This window comes from Tachypleus tridentatus, chromosome 7 (assembly GCF_004210375.1).
Source record: "Tachypleus tridentatus isolate NWPU-2018 chromosome 7, ASM421037v1, whole genome shotgun sequence".
Lineage (NCBI taxonomy): Eukaryota > Metazoa > Arthropoda > Merostomata > Xiphosura > Limulidae > Tachypleus > Tachypleus tridentatus.
The window spans coordinates 37,807,749-37,829,120 of NC_134831.1; the positions used below are offsets into that span (position 1 = coordinate 37,807,749).

Here is a 21,372-nt window from a genome sequence, read left to right on the forward strand (position 1 = left end):
GTGCATGCCCTGTGAAATGTTTTTATTTTATCTATTATTAACCTTAATTAACTTAGAGATTGCTGTTTTTACAGTTTAGTTACTTTTATAATAATAATGAATGAATATGAAAAACAAGAAATAAATTACCAATCTTTTTTCTTACTGTTGATTGTCAATGATGCTTAACCCTACATTTTTTGTATTAATGGTAGTAATGCACTAAATGATTTTAAAGAACATAGACTAATAATATGCAAATATGTAGACAATTTTCCCTTATGCTCAAAGTTTTAGTTTTCTAAGAATGCGACAAGCTCTTCTGCATTCATCAAATCTAGTTATCGTTCCTGTGGGAATGAATCTTGTGCTAACAGTTAAATTGACATTTGTTTATTGAAAAAATGCAATTTGATAGATGAAAACATTGGCTTTCTATTGGTTACAGGTAATATTGAACTAAACATGAGAACTATTAACAACTGAAAAGAGAGGACTTGACAGGTGAGTGTGGCGGGAGGGTTGTAATTTTTTTATTAAGAGCTCTGTAACCAACCAAAATTAAAGGCTATAAAAATTATGGTTTGTCTGAGCAATGATGATATTATAGTGGGTTATTTACATTTAAACTTGTATCTTTTTAGGTGTTGTGGAAAATCTCACGTGTCAGACTATGGGAAATTTGGGATTTTTTAAAATGTTGTAGAATTAAAAACATGAAACTTGTGCTATTAAAATGTGGATTACTAGCTAAGGTTTTATACTATACCAATCAGAATAAATAAACAAAAAGCCAATAACTGTTTTAATGTAAGTTGCTAAAACCTTGTATCATGTGCAATGAAGGATGCCTCTGGAGGTGATGTCTTCCACATTCTTTTCAGGTTTGTGTAAAGTATTGATCCTGTCTTGGAATGATACAAGTGCAACAATATATAGTGTAATCTGTTGATTTAATGTGTCCTCACCGATACTGATGAGATTTTGTTAAACATTAAGTATTTATACACAAAGAATGTTATTTTGATTATGTCTACTAAAATGTTATTTATATTGTAGTTATTTGCACTCAAGCTTAATAATTAGTTCTTGGGTAAAATGATATTCATTTGTATAACCTCCTCCTAAATCATTATCAAAAGTTCATTAAAGGTAAATATGTACACTGCTGGCCAAAATCTTAAGGCCAATGAACATAAAGAAAAAGTATGCATTTTGCATTGTTAGACTTAGAGCTTCAAAAGATGAAAATAAGAAAAGGGAAAATAAATATAAACTTTTTTAGCATTTAATAGGGAAAATGTGAACACTATGAAATTAGCTTAAATATCACCTGGTCAAAATTTTAAGACCATACCAAAAAGAAGTCTTAAACAGGGTAGGAAATGCCCAACAAAGAATTCTCAGTAGTGAATTGCATGGCCATCATTGCAAACATTCGCTTTGGCATGGTCGATATAAGCATTTGCAGAAGGCTGGCTGGAATGTTATTCCAAGTGGTGAAGATGGCTTCATGAAGATCATGCACGGTTTGGAATTGACATCCATTTCTATAGACTTCCCTTGACATCCACCCTCAAACATTTTCAGTGGGGGTTCAGTTCGGGCAAACACACTGGATCATCTAAAAGAATCACGTTATTCGCCATGAAAAAGTCCTTTGTCCTGCGGGCATTGTCCTTGTGAAAGATCCCGTCATTTCTACACAAGCGATGGCCTTCAGTCAATAAGGATGCTCTCTCCAACATGCCAGTGTAGCCAGCTGCTGTTTGATGCCCCTGTATAACCTGAAGCTCCATTGTTCCATGGAAGGAGAAAGCACCCCAGAACATGATGGAACCTCCTCCACTGTGTTGCATAGAAAATGTCTCTGGTGGGATATCATTATTGTGCCAGTAACTTTTGAAGCCATCTGGACCATCCAGGTTAATTTTTTCTCATCAGAGAACAAAACCTTTGTCCACTTTTCTACGTCCCATGTTCAGTGCTTCTCAGCAAAGTTTAGCCGAGCTGTTTCATGGTGTGGCCTTTTAAGATGTTTACAGTTTATAAAGCCTTTCTCTAGTAGATGCCATCTTATTGTTCTTGAGCTGCATTCTGTGTCCATGAGGGCCTTAACCTGGTTCGACGATCGGTTGGTGTCTTGCCGGACGAGCCGTCAAATTCTCCTGCTCATTGCCGGCAAAATGTTTTTGAACTGACCACTTGAAATTCACGTTCCTTATCCTTCAGGGTCTTTTAAGAAATTTGCAACAGCAACTTTACTACGCCCAATCTCACCAGCGATGGCACGTTGAGAGAGACCTGGCTTTTGCAGCTCGACAATTCTGCCATGTCCAAACTCTGTCAACTTTTTAGCCTTTGCCATGTTTTTACCCAATGTAACACGAGATGTCAGTGGGAGATGTTGACAACGCTAATGCTTGAACACAAATGACTATATTTCGTTACGTGTTTACCGATCAACACTTCGTTTTAGTATGGTCTTAATCTTTTGACCAGCTAGTATTTAGGCTAATTTCATAGTGTTCACATTTTCCCCTATTAAATGCGATAAAAGTTTTTTTAATTTCCCTTTTCTTAGTTTCATCTTTCAAAGCTCTACTCAAATAAATGGTTGAGTCTAACAATGCAAAATACATATTTTTTTTCTTTATGTTCATTGGCCTTAAGATTTTGGCCAGCAGTGTATATTATTTTTCATTTTCTTTACCACATCACTAACTGTACATACCTTTCAATCTGTGATTGATCTTTGATCTGTTCCATATTTTCCTTTTCAAATATAGTTAATTTTTAATGTTTTAATTTCCTGTCCATTACTACTTATTACTCCTCTTGTCACAAGTCAATGGTGCCTCTTAGTGCATAATTACAGTATCTTTAGCAAAACTATCTGCAAAATCTTAAGCCTTGAGAACTGATGCACAGTGTGATTATATATTTAAAAATTAATACATAGCACTTCTATATTACAGTTAATTATCAGGGATTGAGCAACCAACAATACTACTGACAATTACATCTGCCAGATAATGATAAATTGTAGACCAGTTTCAAAATAACTTGATTTATAGTGTAACATAGCTGTCTATTATGACTATGTACACTTTTATCTAGGGGTTGATAAAAATTACTACTCGTTGCTACTTCATTTAATTTAGAAACTTGCTTGTCAAAGAACAAATTACCATACTTCATTTACAGGACTGGCATTTTTTGAGTTGAGGTGGAAGGTGTGAAAGTTTTCATACATCATGTGACATTAAAACGAAGTTATTTTTCAAAGGTTTTTCATGAAATATTAAAAATTGTATAACATACATTATGATGGTAATTTCATTCACATAACATTGATAATTTGAGGTTTGTAAAGTTTTTTAAAGGGGTACTCAGGGTGGAAGGGTTATTTTTTCCATTACATGTAGAGCAGTGAACTTTGTTTTATGACAAAGTTTTGATACTGATTTTAAACATTTATAGATATATGTGGACACCACCTCCTTTAATGAAAGTCCTTGGAATTTTTTTCTATACATATAGTGACTGTTTTATATATGTACTTTTAGGTAAAAGAGCAGTACTATAAATTAGGCTTATGTTAAGAGAAGCACAGTTGTCTATTAACAGAGTTCTACAAGTGTACATTCACTATACACTATAACTATAGACACTGTTCCACTAGCTGATAAGTATTTACTTAATTTGATGTCTTAACCTGTACCAATATTAGTATGGAACTATAATGTATAGCAATGGTTTTTAATCTTGTGTTTTTCTTAGCTCCAATAATTCCTGAAAGTTCAAAACAAATTTCAATCAGTTTCATGTACTAAACATTTTGTCCACAACTAATGAACTTGTGTGAATTTTAAAAACTGTTTTAAACATTTTAGTGGAATAAGAGTATTTAATGACACAAACTTCCTTTACATTACTCACTGTTTATTGCTAAGACAACAGTTCATTTCCTTAATCTGAGAGCCACATCTATGTGTTACACACTTTATTAGAAGTATACAACACTAATAACATTTGTTCCCCACTACAGCAAGGAAACTCATGCAAAAACTTATAAATTTATTCATAATAAAAAGTTACACTGGGACAGATTGTTATAAAGTTTGAATTGTAGTCGAGGGGATTTTTGGTTAATAACATACAATATTAAAATTCTCGTATAAACAGATAGTGTATTTTTGTTTGAAAGGTTATGAAAAACAACTCGTACCTATTTCGAAGTATTGCACAATTTTCCAGGTTCTCTGTCTTCATTGAGCCAGTTTTGTTTAGGGGGAAGAGGTATGTTTCCTGTATAATAAAGAAGGAAAGAAAGAACAAAAAATCAGATTAAAGTGAGACTACATTTAAAAATTCAAAAGTCACTTTCATTCATAAAACTCTTGTTATTAGTTTGGTACTATTTCAATAACTCCCTTGTTATACTATGAAGAATATGAGGTAGCATGCTACTGTTGGTATCATTCAGATGGAGAAGCTCATATACACAAGTGGTAAGAGTCGGGGGTTACTCTACAAGATGTGCATATTAAAAGAACGTAATACTTCATACAAACAGTGTAAATTACCAACACTCTTAGCAGTAAGAATAACTTACTTTCCAAACTTTCTCTTAAGTTTTATACTATACAGTTTAAATTTATAGCCAGAACCAAACCGATAACTTCTATCACAACATAGAATACTCAAAAATTACTATGGAAGAGGTTTCACCATGGAGTGTGTCAACTGCATATTGCTGTTATCTTAGGTGTAAGCAAGAAAGCATTAACTTCAAGATTCCTTGGAGAGACATGATCTTCAGAACACTGGTAGTTCTTGTATTGATATCTAAGGTTCATTTACAAAGTTTGAAGATGACCACAGCAACAGTACTAATGGACTTATGGAGGTTTAGTCCACATCTGAATGAGTGTCTATAGTACACTGGCAATGGTGATATTTGTTTTGTTTATCAGTTGAAGTAATCTACACCTATAAATATATCTGAGAAAGGTTGTACAAAAATAAATTGCACATAGTAATAAAACCAGTATATACTAATAATTTAAAACTTGAATATTAAAATACACTTTCACAAAAGGTAAAATAGAGAATGCTTAATTTGTCATGATTTTAGATACATGAGATACAAGAGTACATGTTATTTTTCCATTTCATGGGTCTAAGCCAGTAATGAATATATATTTTGACACTAAGGAGCTAGAGCGAGAATACTTATTCTTTACAATTCCCATTTACTGGTACTGAGGGACAATTGTGATGGTTCTACTTCAGTGAACATACTGGTCTGAAATAACTGTCATGGTACCCATGCAATGTTTTAACTATGTAGAAAGAAGGTAGCATAAATCAGTACAATAGTACTCTACAAATAAACCTTGATAAAAACAATGCTTAAACACATACATATATACATTTTTTGTTATGCTTTAGTGCATAAAATATTTGTGATGCTAGCTGGATTCTCCAACAAATTGCTGCAAACTTGAACAGGTAAATTTTAAAATAGGAAAGGAAAAGACGGAAAACAAACTATGCAATACTGATGTTAAGTATCTTTGTTTATAGTCTTCGGGACTGTCACTGAACTTAAGCATGAGAAGAACAAACATATACCAAATGACAGAAGAGTGTCCAGATCTGTAGTAACAAAAAAAAAAAAAAAATCAATGGTTGTGGAATAAGTGATTGAAGTAAAGGTTTGTAAATTGCTACACAATCTCCAAATAGTATCAAGAGGCTAAAATTGGACCGTTGAGGATTTCAAAAATGATTCAAAGTATAGATTGTACATCTGGTGGAAGGAAGGTGAAAGATACCTCAATGCATAGTATCCACCATGAAGAATGGGGGAGGCAGTGTCATGGTTTGGGGGTGTTTTTCTGCTGAGGTGACAGGAGAGAGTTGCAAAAAAAGGTGGAATAATGGATCAGTGCAAGATCCATCATGGTGGACCCAGTGGCTATGTATTATTGGCAAAGGATTATACTTCCAAGAAGATAATTACTCCAAACACTTACCTACTCTATGGAGAAGTTACTTAGAGCTATTCAAATGATGCAGTGGCCCCAACAGAGCCCATCTGGGATTTGAGAGATCAAAAACTTAAATTAAAAGTTACTTTCAAAGAAACTGAGTGTATTAGAAGACATTCAGTAAAATCCTAAAGGACACTATATATGTTGCAAACCAAACCTGAAAGATGCTGCAGTTGTTAAAGCAAAAGGTTTACACAAAATTTAACTGTTTGCTTAATTTAAGCACTTCCAATTAGTTTGTTGTACTAAATACAGAGATTAATAAAATTTTAATGTTTCACCTGTGATTTACTTTCCATTGTTTTTGACAGTAGCCTAACACCTTTGCACAGTACTGTAGGTCAAGAAATGGCTGGTGGAATAAAAAATGTGGTAGCTTGAATAATGTAACTTGTGTCTATAAAATACAGTTTGATGAAACTGTACAAGTATTAGTCAAATATGATTAAAAAAAAACATGGATGTTCCAAAATACCTTTTTATCTAGATAAATAACATCCTTAAAAAAAAAAAGAGTGAAGCTAGAGCACAACATTATTAGTAATGGAGTTTACATAGAATGGATGTGTGTTAAGAATGCTGAATACAAGCCTTTTTCCTAATGATACTGATAGACTGATGGTATTGAAACTGTTCATGTCTGATTGTGTTCAGTTACTGCAGTATGGTCAGATTGTAAATGGCCTATACTTACAGTAAATGTGGATGGGAACTATTGTGTTTGAGGAAAAATCTTCAGTGGTTATATTATAGGTAAAACTTGATTTCAGTTCAATAATTAAGCTTTACATACATGGTATTTGGAAAATCACTGTGCACTTATATATTAATTAACAGCATTTTTCAATATAGAATACAGGAGGTAAATATGAATGACAATTATAAACAATGTTGAAATAGGCTTGGATCCTTCTTATTTTGTTTCTAAACACTGTTATCAGTTGCTGGCTTGAAATAGAATGAATGAATGCTGTTATTGCTGCTTTCAAAACTGCACAGTGACTTTCTGAACACCCTGTAGAATACTGTGTACAGTTTTGATCTCATTTAAGAAATGTTTTAAAGGATGGCTACTACAATGGTTAGCTTATAGAATTTAAGGTTTCTTACCTTTATTTTGTGAATAAAGGAAAAATAGGTGATCCTACCAGATTATTTATTTATGGGATATATTATGATAAAATTGCTATATTTAGGAAAGACTGATGGTTTGTGGGACACAGTCTGTACTTAAGTCATTTCTCACAAATCTTTGTCAACCATATAAGATCAGCAATGTTCACTAAACACCATCCAAAACATAATAAATGTAGCATATTATTAGGGATAATTTGATTGGGAGTGACAAAGTTGAACTCGCTATGTGGTAACTTCCTTGAATAAAACTGTTAGTATGTCGTTGTTCAGTTATTCAGGAAGTGTTTTGAAATATGGGGCTTTATTTACAACCATACTGTATAATGCAGCATGCAAGAAACAAAACTTAGTGATGAAAATACAGTATAATAAAAATGTACTGAATATATATATAACAGTATCATGTAAAACAGAAATTGATGATGAATTATAGATATAAACATGCATATACATATTAAAGAGTAAATAGGTAGTTTGGTTGATTACATGAGTAGTACTGTTCCTAGGAGTAAGAAAATAGTGAGGTCAAGTCGTGATTTCATAAAACTGTCAAAAGACAGACACACAATTTTTTGGTTATTACAAGCATGTAGGAAGTAGTGATATATATCCCAAAGTCTTGGAAATCTGGCTTATTAAATTGAAAATATAAACGTTTCATATTTAACTTTTGTTTGTACCTGTCTAAATCTGTCCTTGTTTAGACATAATTATCCCCTCTGCAGGATGATTCAGAGAATTTACCCACTTATGATTTTTACATAACATTTGCAATAGTTTTTTTTATTCATAGAACAGTGGAAAGAAAGACATTTATCTTGCAGTATTGCATAGGAGTAAAACTTTTTAAGAGTTAAATATATCCTTCAAATTTATATGGTTGACCATTCAACAACTACATTATCAAGTTCATTGAACTATGATGTTCTGAAGCTACATGTATGATTCTCTGTAGTGCACATTTGCTTTGTGAAAAAGAAACTAAATACCATAGTCAAAAGTATATCCACAAATTTATCTTAAATCTGTGTTCATACTCTTATTGAGAATCGAGAAGTTTAGAAGAATGTATCCAGTTTTTTCACAGTTGTGTTATTTATGGTTCTTACTGCCAAATATGTCAGAAGCTCAGGTTGGATGGCCTGTAAGAAGACTAGCATATCATTTAAAGGAACACACTAATCCCTGGTTCACCAACAGTTCAATATATGTTGTCCCAGTAACCAGTAAAGCTGGAAACAAGGATATGCTATGGGTGAAGGAGATGCTTCTAATCATTCAAATGAAGTGTAAACAATCAGCACACAGTTACCAGACTTTAACTTACAATTTAGGTAAAAAAATCCACTCTGTGCTAAATGTACATTACATGGCTCAAAGCTTAAACATACCAATAACACTACAAACTTGTTTACACAGTTGAAAAACAAGCATCCAACACAAAGCCTTATGGAGCAAAAGTGAGTTGGTGTAAAAGAAATCAATGTTACAATAGCCGGATGACTGCTACAGACCTGCAACCTACATCAGTCATCACATAGATTTTTGCACACACTGGAACCTTGGTAAAGGTGCCAAACAGCTGATCCTTAATGGGAGTTGTATTGCCCTCTCTGTATGAAGCAACAAAGAAGAAACTTTGATAAGCTGAAAGGAGTGTTATATCATCCTACACCAGACATTTGCATGTCCCACCAAATGGAGGGCTATATAACCATCACAGCACACTTTGTTGCTCCTTCAAATTTTTGATCCACAGTTCTTAGAATAATTAGTGCAAGAAGCCCCCACACTACAGAGAACAATGTCAAAGCCATAGAGAAAATAATACATAGCCTTGGGCTAAAAGAGTAAGAAAAGTTATGATTGACACATTGTAATTAACATTCTTCACTTGTAATGTATTCAATGCTCTGTCCACATGTTCAGCTTTGTCATCAGAGGAGCAGGTATATCCTGACCAGAGATAAAGGAAATGTATAAGAAAATTAAAGACCTAATGTTTTTCACCAGAGCATCAAGTCCAGTGTAATACCCCTAGCACAAACCTATAACAGTGTTAAATTATTGAAACACCATATTTTAAATGTTCCAGCAAATGACAGAACAGCATGAGACCAGTAACTTGGGAAAGGGAATTTGATCATTTCTGACTAGGAGGTTTCTACTATGAAGCAGGTTTCAGAGGTGGGTATGTTGACCATACACTGTTATCACAATATCATCATCACTGGAGGATCTTCTTTGAAAAGAACTACTAAACTAGTTATAGAAGAGGAATTTTGCAATTCTTGAAATGTTCAATATTGACTTCTTACTGAACAAAATACCTTTCCAGGATGATGATTCTCTGGAGAAAAGACAGGAATTGAAAAACAGGTGAATAGCCTTGTTGCACAGCTAATGACTTAGGTAATTTAGTATTTATGAAGAGCTGCTATTACTGGGACACTTAATATATATAAATGTTCTTTGCAACACATTGCTGATTGCTAGTTTTCACTTTGAACAACTCTGACAAACATACAATTGTAGTAATAGTTGTTTTACACAATTGGCTGTCTCCTCCATAGAGAATTTAATCCTTAATTTTAGTAATGTAAGCCAGTAAACTTAACACTAACATGCCAGCAGACCTCGGCATATATTTTTCACTTTAACTGACGTTTCTTGGCAACCATAGAAATAACTGCATTGTGGTTAACAGTGGAGTATGAACTCTGTCTACCTGAGAATTTCTGTTATTTTATAGGTTCTAAGTGTACACCCTTGTGCAAATTAATTTAAACAAGACGGAAAATTACGATTTTTTTCAATTTTTTGCCTTTTCTTTCTGAGAATACAAAAATACAAATTAGTACATGATATGACCACCTTTATTTTTCAGAAGATCATTAATCTGCAGAGATGCCAACTATTTCAAATGACTGAGCATAATGATTGTAGACAGAGCCTGTACAGATATCGTACAACCACTGGATACAGTTTTGAGTCATCCATGTCTGTGGATCCATCTGTGGCTAAACTGTAAACACTGTTAGTAAGTGTGCTTGAAATCATTTTGTCATCTTCACAACCTAACTATTGTACAGTGGCTGTTGTTTTGGTTCTAGCACAGCCATATCAGAGTCTGGGAACATTTTTCTGAATAGATGTCCTGCATGATTGGCTACAGCTAGGGGTAAATTATGAGCAATGATGAATTGCATGAACATCACTTCTGCATATATGGTTTCATATTCTGAACTCATAAATGTCATTATCTGCATTGTTTTTGTCTTCGCTTCAGCCTTTTGTTGGTGAGATGCCAATTTTGTATGTCTAGAACAATCGTTTATCCTGCCATGTGCCACAGAAAAATTGATGTGACAAACTGTACAAAACGCATGACTGTCACTGAGTTTTGATGCAATGACCAAATCTATTGCACTATACTCTTTCCTAAATTTTGGATTCACAGTTTTAGTCCTTTTAGATTTGCAAGAAACAAGACAATCTGGTGAACAAGGCCTCTTTTTTTTTCCATCTTGTGAACGATCGCATTGGTGTTTCTATGCCGCTTAGAAAACGAGAAATACCCATCCACATGAGTGCTGATTGGCTGACAAGCATTGATGACATATGTATGAATCACCCCATGTACCCTGTAAGGAGAAGCACTGCACTCAAACTATTGGTAGACGTCAGAGATACAAATAATTTTTATTATTTGAAGCACAAACATGATTATCGCAAGTAGCCATTTGGACTATATCTTATTAATTATCAAAATTTATTTGTATCTCACTAGAAATTTTCCTTTCACCCCTTTCAAGCCCTAGGGGAACAATTTATCACTTTATTGTATAGGCCTATATAATATATAATAATTTGGGAGTTGCAACAGGTCGTAATATTTGTATACGTCCGTAATGATTACCCTCAATTCGTAATGGTTGGCATCACTAATCTACTTTGGCATCGAGTCCACAAGTTGACTGCAATCTTTACTAATTTTTGGATCACAGTACCACACCTCAATTATGGTCTCAATTAGATTATCTTTTGTAGTACAGTCTTTTCCCCAAATATTTAAGTCCGGAGAGTTTCCAGGCCAGTCCAGCACCTTTATTCGCCTTGTAGTCATAAAATTCTTCAGAAGTTTCAATGTGTGGCATGGAGCCAGATCTTACTGAAAAATGCCAGATCTATCTGGAAATCTCTTTTTCAATTGTGGAGCGATTCTTCTCTGCAAAACTTCGATGTACTGTGATCCTCACATCATACCTTCTACAATATGTAAGCCTCCAATGCCATAATAGCTGAAAAAGCCCCAAAACATCTTCTTCAAGGGATGTTTTACAAACTGATTGATGTGAGATTCTCGAAGTTTCTCACCTGGAGATCTATAACATGCAGACTTCTTTGACCCTGTACAAAGAAACGAGTCTCGTCGCTGAATAACACCTTCCTCCATTGTTCTTGTATTTCAGACCCCATTGATACCATTTTTTCTTTATTGAGTTGGTAAGAAGTTGTTTTTTGACTGGTCTCCTTGCCCTTCTAATGCAATTTTGAATGATGTAATATTCCTCAAAATTTCGTCATATGTCCCAAAAATAGATCGACTGTACTGTAAAACACAGCTAATGACTCCGTCTGTGTGAAAAAATGACTATTAAAGGAAACCAGAGGATCCAGCAAGACAAAACTTTCCACCATGCTGAAAATATTGTAAAATGACCATTTGTTGCAATTAATTTGCACAAGGGTGTATGATAATTATGAAGGATGTGTGAGTGCAAACTACATGATGACTAGGTGTGATTCAGTTAAGTACATCTGTGTTTCATGATACCTTATATGATAGAAGTGTTAAGAAAAAATATGTTGCTCAACACAATAGGCCTGGCTCAGCCAGGTGGTAAAGGCACTTGACTCATAATCCAAGGGTTGCTGGTTCAAATCCCTGTCACATCAAACATGCTCGCCCTTTCAGCCATGGGGGCATTATAATGTGATGGTCAATCCCACTCTTCATTGGTAAAAGAGTAGCCCAAAAGTTGGCGGTGGGTGGTGATGACTAGCTGCCTTCCCTCTAGTCTTACACTTCTAAATTAGGGATGGTTGTTGTACTTGATAAAAGGAGCCAACAAGATAAGGATGGAAGTGGACATATTTGATCCAACTAATGAGTACATAGCAGACTAAGTGGTCTCAACTTTATGTGGAGAATACAATCCCTACACAACTGGCTTTCCCACTTTGTATGTTAAAGCTTGATGTTTCTATAGGATCTCAGTTTTCATCATTACACATTTCCTTTAGTTATCTTTAGAATACTGCTTGTATAATTGTTTTATTTGTCTAATGATGAAGAAAATAAAATAAGGATTTTATTCTGCATGTAAAGTTGAGAGAGTCTGCTATGTTTCCATTAACCACATCAAAGTCCTCTTCCATCCCTGTCTTGTTTGGTTCCTTTTTTGTAAGATGGCTTGTGTGAGTTACTAGGTTATGAAGTGTAGTTTGAAGCTTTATAAATGTTGCATGTGATTAGGCTTACCATATGTCCTAGTTTGAGGTGTCTGTCCCAGTGTCCCGTTTGACACTGAATTGTCTTGGAATGTCCCGGTTTTTCATGAAAAGGATAAACAGAAAATGTTAAAATCTGAATAGAGTCCTGACTTGGTGTTGACAAAATGTAATTTTTAAGTCTTCATTTTATTAGTTGATGGGTAGAGGGAGCCATAGTGTTTTTAAATGCATTGCATGAGACGAAATTCACAGACAGCTGATATGGTAAATGGCAGCATATGCAAAACTTTCTTTGAGCATGTGTTTGGGCTGGGTTTTGCGATTGCTTTATTTATTACAGTATTTATTATATTAGTCATACGGTACATGCTGAATTATTTTCGTTCTTTTATTTTAGAAATTAATTCTAGTCATAGTGTCCAAAGCTGGTAAAAGAAAATGCACATTCAACAACGAATTACAAAAAGAATATCCATTCTTGAAAACAAATTGTGGCAAGGAGGACAGAGTCGAATGTTTGTAGTGTTCATCTGAGTTCTCTGTTACACATGGTGGCCACTTAGACATAAAAGACCATTTAAAAAGTGCTAAACATGCAGCTAGTCTTTTAGTAGCTGCTCAAAGTTTAAGAGTTGTGTTATAAAAAAACTGCCTGAAGAGAGTGACCTGCTAATAGCTGCCAAAGAAGCATCCTTTATTACAGTGCTGTCCATAACATAAGCTTTAAAATAGCTGATTGCTCATCCAAACTGACAGCAAAGTTCAGTTCTGCTAGAATGAAGAATGAGGCTATTATTTTGAATGCAATTGTTCCTTTAGCAGCAAAGGAATTGAAGAAAGACTTAATGGAGGTCCAGTTTGTTTCACTTACAGCAGATACTTCAAACAAAATATATTCCAAAATTATACCTGTCATGGTGCAATATTTTTTGCCAGAGGAAGGAGTGAAAGTAAAACTTTCAGACTTTCAGATGGTTCCTGCAGTGACATCAGAAATTTTGATGAATTGCTTGGTGTCACATTTAAAAAAAAACATAATTTATCAAAAAACATTATTGCTTATTGTGGTGACAACTACAATACAAATTTTGGTGGTGTAAAGAGAAAGGAAAAAAAATGCATATAGTCAATTGAAGAAGGAACTTGGCAGAAATATTGTGGGTGCTGGTTGTGGTGGTCATATTGTACATAACTGTCTCCAAACTGCAGCTGATGTCCTTCCTACTGAAGTGGAAAGCTTGGTGGCCAAAATTTACAAGTATCTCTATATTTACATTGTGCATGTTACACATATAAAAGAATTCTGCGAGTTTGTAGAAACTGAGTACAAGAAGGTTCTCCAATATGGAAATATGCAATTTCTGTCTGTGTTACCAGCCATTGAGAGAATTCTTCAGATTTATGAAGGACTGAAGTCATATTTTTATTCACGAGAACAGTGCTCATTATTATATATGCAAAAACGGCTCATATGTGCATATATATTTCTCTAGAAGTGGGTTTTCTCAACATCACTGAGTGCTCATTATTGATGAAAAGATTTTTCTCAGAGTAAATGTGGAGAAATGTATCTGTGGTTTGTTCATGGAGAATTAGGTTTGTTCAACAAAGTGATTTTAGCCATGGAGAAAACAAAAGCAACTACAAGTGATATTGTTCAGAAGTTAACAAGTTGAAAACCAACCTGAAAGAAAAATAAGATAACTTTATTTTCCTTGGTGCAAAAAAAATACTCAGTGTGCTAGAGGAAGGGGGGGGATGCCAGGTAGACTTGATGAGGAAAGAATTTACCAGTTTTTATGGTTACTGCCTGTCTTATACTGAGCTGTGGGAAAACAGTTTTGGTGCTGGGGAATACTTTGTTTGGATAAAAAAGTGTTTTTGTGTGGCCTGACATAGAAGCAGCTGCTAAAAAAAATTAATGAAATACTTGAAAATGCTGCAGTCAATGTTGATGATCTGTTTGATAAAGTTCTTGCTAAATCCATTTGGTCATCAGAATGTGACGGGTGGAAAGCAAAAGAAATGGGTTGTGAAGAAAAACGGGTAGAACTTTTTAACCACTTCAAAGATCAAAGTATTTCTGTACCTAATCTCAGGCAAGTTATGGAATACATTTTTTGTTTATTATGCACTTCTGCCCCTGTTGAAAGAGTATTTTCAGTGATGAATAGCATTTGGTCTCAAGAAAGAGGTCTAATGAATGAATCAACAGTAAAAGGATTGTTGCATTGTAAACTCAATACTGACTTGAGTTGCAGTGATTTCTTTGAAAAATTAAAAACTAATAAAGATTTTTTGAAGAAAGTTCATTCAAGTGAAAAATATGAATGGTCACAAAAAAAAAGTGTTCAGTGAAAAATTAATGACATTTCGACATTCCTTGCCTTGCTGAATTTAAACAAATGTTAGAGATATAAACTACCAGTATTCCTTTTTTTGTGGCAGCATTAAAGCTTAATGGGAGTTAGGTTATGAAAGCACTTCTTTATTATACCAATGCCAATACCTATAATAAAAATTGAAACCTGTCCCAGTTTGAGGCTTGGAAATTATGGTAAGCCCACATATGATAAATAGGTAGTCAAAGATTGTGAAGACTGTTCTGCTCTATCATATGATGATGAAACAAAAGAAATTTTAGTTTTGGCTATTCACTGGCTTTGAACTTTGGGAAGTTACGGATAGCTGAAAAATGGCATAAACACTGGAAACAGAGCAACTGTACTTGGTATCTCTTTATACACAATATAGAAGTTGGCTCCCCAAAATTTCAACTGTATGATGTACAAAGCACTATGTATTCTTTAAAGTCATCAAATTTTCACCTGTTATTGGCTGGTAATATTGTTTCACTCTGTATTCAAGGTTTTTAAATGAACAGATTTCTGTAAGAAAGCTAACTTCAGAGGAATTTACACTAAAAATATGATTTTCTTCTTTAACTTTACATAAAATAATAATAAAATAGATAGTCATATAGTGTGCATACTCTTCTGCTCTATCACATTATGATACAGTTATCGTTACTGTTAGAACTTAGGCAGGCATTAGACCTGTTGAAGAAAGATGAAATCCCAGCTTTTGCTGTTTGCTGGTTTTGACTTTAGGATACACTGCAAAACCTGCATGTCAGATGTCTCTTGATACATAGCTTCTGACAACATATAGAGAATAAAATCTAGGTGGCTTATGTAATGCTTTGATATGGGTGCCCTTGCCATCCATACACATTACAAATACAATATACCAAGTAGTCCTGAGAAAGGCCACACTCCAAATACACCAAAAAGTCACTCTCAATGATTAAATTCTTCCTCAGCTTCCCTTTTCTCATCCATAGTTACAGGTCTGTTATACATGCATATTTTAATCCACAATAGATCCAATACTTGTTTGACATTTAAACAGTAGGAATGTTGTAGGTAGCAGCATCAACTGATGATGGCTGCAGTGTAAGGGTTAAAAATGGTTATATTTTTAAAATTAAACACATTATATGAAGGTTAGGACTATGTTAGGCAAGTAGAATAAATGAAAGTCTAACCTGGAGGGGAAACAAAGTAGTTTTCTTCTGTTTTTACTGCATTCATCATAACTTCATTTTTACAGTTTCCATCAGTCACTACATCATCTTGAAGATAAAGAGTTCTGACGAAAATACACATCAGTTATAACAGTTGTTCTTGAGTAGAACTAAAATAATAAACTTTCAACAGTTCACTGAAATATATCTTGGTTAACTTTAAAGAATGTATATCACTGACTTAATGGATATCAGATTATCTGAAGACACCTACTAAAGATTAGTATAGAATACCGCCTGTCTATTTACTGGAAAATCTAACTGTATTGTAGATATTTCAGTACAAGCATTTTCTTAACTTAGATTGTAAAAACAACAATATAATCAGCTACTTCATAATTAACCCAACAAACCTGTAATAACATTTAGCAAGGAAATATGTTTCAGATGTCTTCAATAAATAATCAGAATATTTGTGAAATTAATTACACTTAGACTAGTACATTTGGTTTCAAAGAATTTACATCATGAAATAACTGACAATTCAATGACTGTCTACAATAATTCTTGAACAAGCTCTTTACTGATCTAATAAATCTAATCAGAGAATTAAGCAACAAATGTTATTTTACAACCTCAAAAATTTAAATTAATCAATATAGAAAATTAATAAAGAATACAATATGTTGACTGACTTAGAACAATGTTTCAGGAATAAGTAGATAATTGTAACAAGACTTGTTTCATGCATGTACAATAGATTTGCAAAACATTTGTGTTTATATACCGAATATCTCAATATTAAAAAAAATCAGTTCACTTAAGAACAAACTATATACAAAATAACTTCAGAGTGTTTTAAAAATATACAAATTGAAACATTTTTAGCAAAATCTAGATTAAACCAGTAAAGCTGAAGAGAAAAATATCTTCACAAAATTGAAATATCTGTATTGGAAGGACTTCAGTAAGATATTTATTTATTAATTAAATAAATAAGAAAATCTAAAAAACAGTTGACAAAAACTTTGCTCGCTAGATAAATATGTAAATAAAGTGTTCCTCTGACTGACCCAACAAGTAATATAAATATATATTTAGTAGTCTTACTCTAAGCAGCCACACACAGTTGGCAAAGCAAAATATTTTCTGCCTGGTGAATGTATGTAATTAGTAAAAAAAAATCCTCTAGTTAACCATGCAAGTCCATGTAGGAGATTATTGTAAAAAAAGGTCTAGTTATTGATTTGATAAAAAGATCTATGAACTAAATGTATTGATAAATAAAATATGTTGAATGGTTTAGCCATTAAATGAGTATGTATAGTGAGAAGATATGTATTTATCGATTCTGCACAGAAAATATCTGTTGCTTAATTTAAGAAATCTGCAGTGAAAGTATGCAATACAAAAATACTGTCACCAATATTATACAGACAACTTGGTGACAAACTACATAGGTTTTATTCAGTGACTCAAGAATTTACTGGACGATTTAAGTTACAACTACACTGGATAGATTCCTCAATTAATTACAATTATACTGAATAATGTTTTGCTATGAGTAAATTACAACTACACTAGATAGATTTCTTGCTATAATTAAGTTACAACAATACTGGATAGATTTTTTGCTATGATTAAATTACAACCACACTAGATAGATTTCTTGCCATGACTGAAGAATTCAATACATATTTTATATTCACTAAATTCTGTATTGATGTTTCTTTTAGAAATAAATCCTTCAGTAATACATTTTCCTTTATATCAGTAAATTCATTACGTATTATTTCATTTTGTATTAACACAATTTTTTTTTCAATATGTTTTACACAAACCTTTTTGTCATTGACTGGCATTATGAATTTGGTATTCATTTTGTAGAGCATAAGAAAAGCAAATATTTAGTACCACTTAATATGTGCAAGATGTACCACTAAATTTCCTGTGTAAATTCACATTTGTGGAACAGTTACACACAGTTATTTCCATCCTAGAAATCTTATTTATGCCCTACCTGTCCTCTAGTACTGTGACCATTGGTTCAACACCTTCTGTATCTACAGCTGAGAGCTGGTCAGCAAATTCTATAGCTTCTTCTAGACTCTGAATTCCTGCTTGGTTGGCAAAATCTACTAAAGCTAGCCTCTCCAGATGTTCAACTGTTTGATGATCAATCTTTGTTTGCTGGAAATAGAGCATCAAAACATTACTCTTTTGAAAATTTTCCAAACAACCTTAGGAGTACACTAAATAGACAGAACTGGGTTATGTATACAAAAATTTGAAGCATTAATAGTATATGGAACAATGTCTATTATGAAAACAGTACACAGCATTCCAAAGTCCTCTTCAAGATACCACATATTCTCATGACAAATTCATTTAAAAAAGGAGAAATGGGTGGAATCCATGAGTGTAGTCTTAAAGAAAGACTTGTTAAATACCTTTTACATTTCCACCAAAGTGTTTTGTAATCCATAGATAAAAACAGACTAGACTCATTCAAAGCTGTTTCCACAAACCCACTCATGAGAAAAATATTAAAACTGTTCTCTTTGTAATACTGATTCCATTCTTAAATGTTAGTGCCAGTTTCCACTACTGACAATGGCAACTCATTCAAAAAGCTGGTCACTCTGCTATTAAAACTATGTTAATTTGAGCCTAGTCTGTCTTTATTAAAGACAATGATATGGTTGAGTTTTTAAAGGTTTTATTTCTCTGTTTTAAAAACACAGTATGTTAGCAATATTTCTTACCTGGAACATTCTCTGAGAAGAGTATGAATTGACATAACTGTGTATACATTTATCCTCGGTGAATAAAATATTTTCTGCATGGTTTTAAAGGAGTTCAAACATCAGATACGTGAGCCAATCTACATCAGTTTTAAAATTTGGTATGTTGAAGAAAGTGAGCAAATGTATAACTGGAGAACAATTTATACTCTTATTATTTTTTAAATAAATGATAACAGTCACCCAAGTAATTACAGTGTAGTTAGTTCTATTTTTATAGTGGATAAAAAGCTAAACTGATAAAAGAAGCTTTGTAAAATCAACTAGTGAAATATAAAAGAAATTCCACATGTATTTACCATCTGTTTTTTCAAGGATAGTTTTTGTTACTTGGATGATCAAAAAGGTATACTTTGAATTTCCAAAAGGTACGACACAAACCATAAGGAGCTCACATCAATAAGGGCTGAGAAAAGACTATACAACTGAGTTGTTGTGTGATTGTTTGGAAGAGAGCACAACACTCCCACTGAAGGGATTCAGTCAATCTGTTAGTAATGGATTACCTAAACAGTTGGTTCCTTTTTATACATATTAGTAAAGTTTGCTGATGACATTGAACTTTTGGCAAATGACTTTTAGTTACAGTAGTAGCATTTAAGTCATCATAATTTGAACTCAACTTCCCACAGATAAAAAAACTTTCAGTAGCATAACTAAAGAAAAAGCATTTTGTTACAATGTGGATAAGTTACTCAAGCACTCTGTTGTTAGTAGTGGAACTATTAGATTTTAATATTTTAAAGAGAGTCAAATGATGCAATTATCTCTTAATGTCACCAGTCAGGCCTTATTTCAAATACCATGTAGTGTTTTGTGTCCTTTAAGAAAGGATATTACCTCATTGGAAAGGGTTCATAATAGGGCTTCTAGGATGGATCTGGAGATGGAAGAATTATTTTTTGGGTATAAATTAATATAACATTTATTTTAAGAAAAGAAAGGGAAGTGACAATCTTACTGAAGTTTATTAAAATATCTATGGGAATAACACAATGAAGGCCACCGATTTCTCTGTGTTATATTCTGAAGATAACAAGACACAAATATGAGTAAAAAGACAAGCTAGAGTCCAGTTATGACAGTTTTTATTTTTCTTACAGGATAACCAGCTTATGTAATGACAAGTTGTAACAACTTATATTGTTTCCATACATTAAAATTACTACCCCACAAATGCTGCTCCTACAGTGAAACTATTATTAGTGTTAGTCTGTATGGCTATGTAACTGTAAGAATCACACCCGATAATTAAACAATGGTGACACTAATCAGAAAATGTATAGACTTAGTTCAATGGTAGGAATCTTGTACTATATGGTTTAACACAAAGGCTGAAATACAGAAATGGCAGTCTAATGCTCAGTATATCCAACTAGCTTTCTACAGTTTTAATAAATATTTGCACGTGTTGGAAAATAAACTCTGTTTATGTTTTTAATGAACACAGAGCATACTTTAATTTTGTATAAACTACACAATAACACGTTACCTAATTTAACACACAAACCAACACTTTTGGACTTGCGTCAACTGGAAGTTGTAAAACATTTGAGTATAATTTTTCAGTTATAAGTCTATTGAAATGGTTTTAGCAGACTAATACAACCAACTTTTGAAACTTCTTAGTTATATTAATATTATTGCTAATAACAGTTATGTCGTTCATGCGACAGCGAACTTCTACATATTTTATTACAACGGTTTGAAGAAATAATAACATACTTTTATTTTTCTTAGTCCTGTCACTTTTGTACTGCAAGCCAAAGATCCTTTAAACTGATTAATGTGAATATATTTGAATAAGTTGCACAAAATTAATCTAACGATCATCACCGTTTTAGTAATTTAAAAGTGAGTGATAAGCATAAACTTCAACAGCGATTTGAAAAGCCTAAACATATGGGAAACACTACTAGAGTGCCATCTAATGTTTCGTTTACTCGAACCTTTCGATTGCTTGTACAACATACATACTAAAATATTTTAATTACAAAATTTATAAATATTATCATCTACTTATATATATTTTTATAAGTAAAATACGAATATATTTCACAAGCAAATTATTTCAAATAGTGAAAGCTATAAATAATACTATTCAGTTATATATTTGTGAAAGAGAAAAATATTTTTTTCTGTAATAATAGACTAGAGGAAAGACTATTATCCTATCACTATCTACCGCTAAATCTTGGGCTACTCTTTAATAACGAAAACTGGGACTAACCGTCTCTAATAGCTTAAAGAGGATATTCAGTGATAGAATTCGAATTTGTACCCCTCAAATTGCTAGTCAAGAGCCATAACCACCAGGTTTCGCCGAGTCGCTTTGGCTGGTTAGGTT

At 33.1% G+C, this 21,372-nt stretch overlaps 2 protein-coding genes across 9 annotated transcripts in view; one reads left to right on the forward strand and one right to left on the reverse strand.

The window, feature by feature from the left end:
* The window catches only part of LOC143255459 (serine/arginine-rich splicing factor 1A-like), a 24,007-nt gene extending 17,679 nt beyond the window's left edge, over window positions 1-6,328 (forward strand). For 3 of the 8 annotated variants that reach the window (XR_013030667.1, XR_013030665.1, XR_013030669.1), the window contains 2 exons: window positions 428-483; window positions 5,572-6,328. The gene's annotated coding sequence lies outside the window, so the exon portion shown is untranslated. Of the gene's footprint in view, window positions 1-427 lie in introns of all 8 variants that reach the window. The other 5 variants (XR_013030666.1, XR_013030668.1, XR_013030664.1 and 2 more) reach the window with 3 other exon arrangements.
* GatC (glutamyl-tRNA(Gln) amidotransferase subunit C, mitochondrial) lies at window positions 3,466-20,972 on the reverse strand. Its single transcript, XM_076511162.1, has 5 exons — window positions 20,751-20,972; window positions 18,242-18,411; window positions 16,243-16,346; window positions 4,211-4,290; window positions 3,466-3,774 (listed from the first exon to the last, which is right to left on the reverse strand). Exons 1-4 carry the CDS (start codon window positions 20,856-20,858, stop codon window positions 4,211-4,213), a joined length of 462 nt encoding a protein of 153 aa, XP_076367277.1. The 5' UTR covers window positions 20,859-20,972; the 3' UTR covers window positions 3,466-3,774.
* Between the last annotated feature and the right edge of the window lie 400 nt (window positions 20,973-21,372).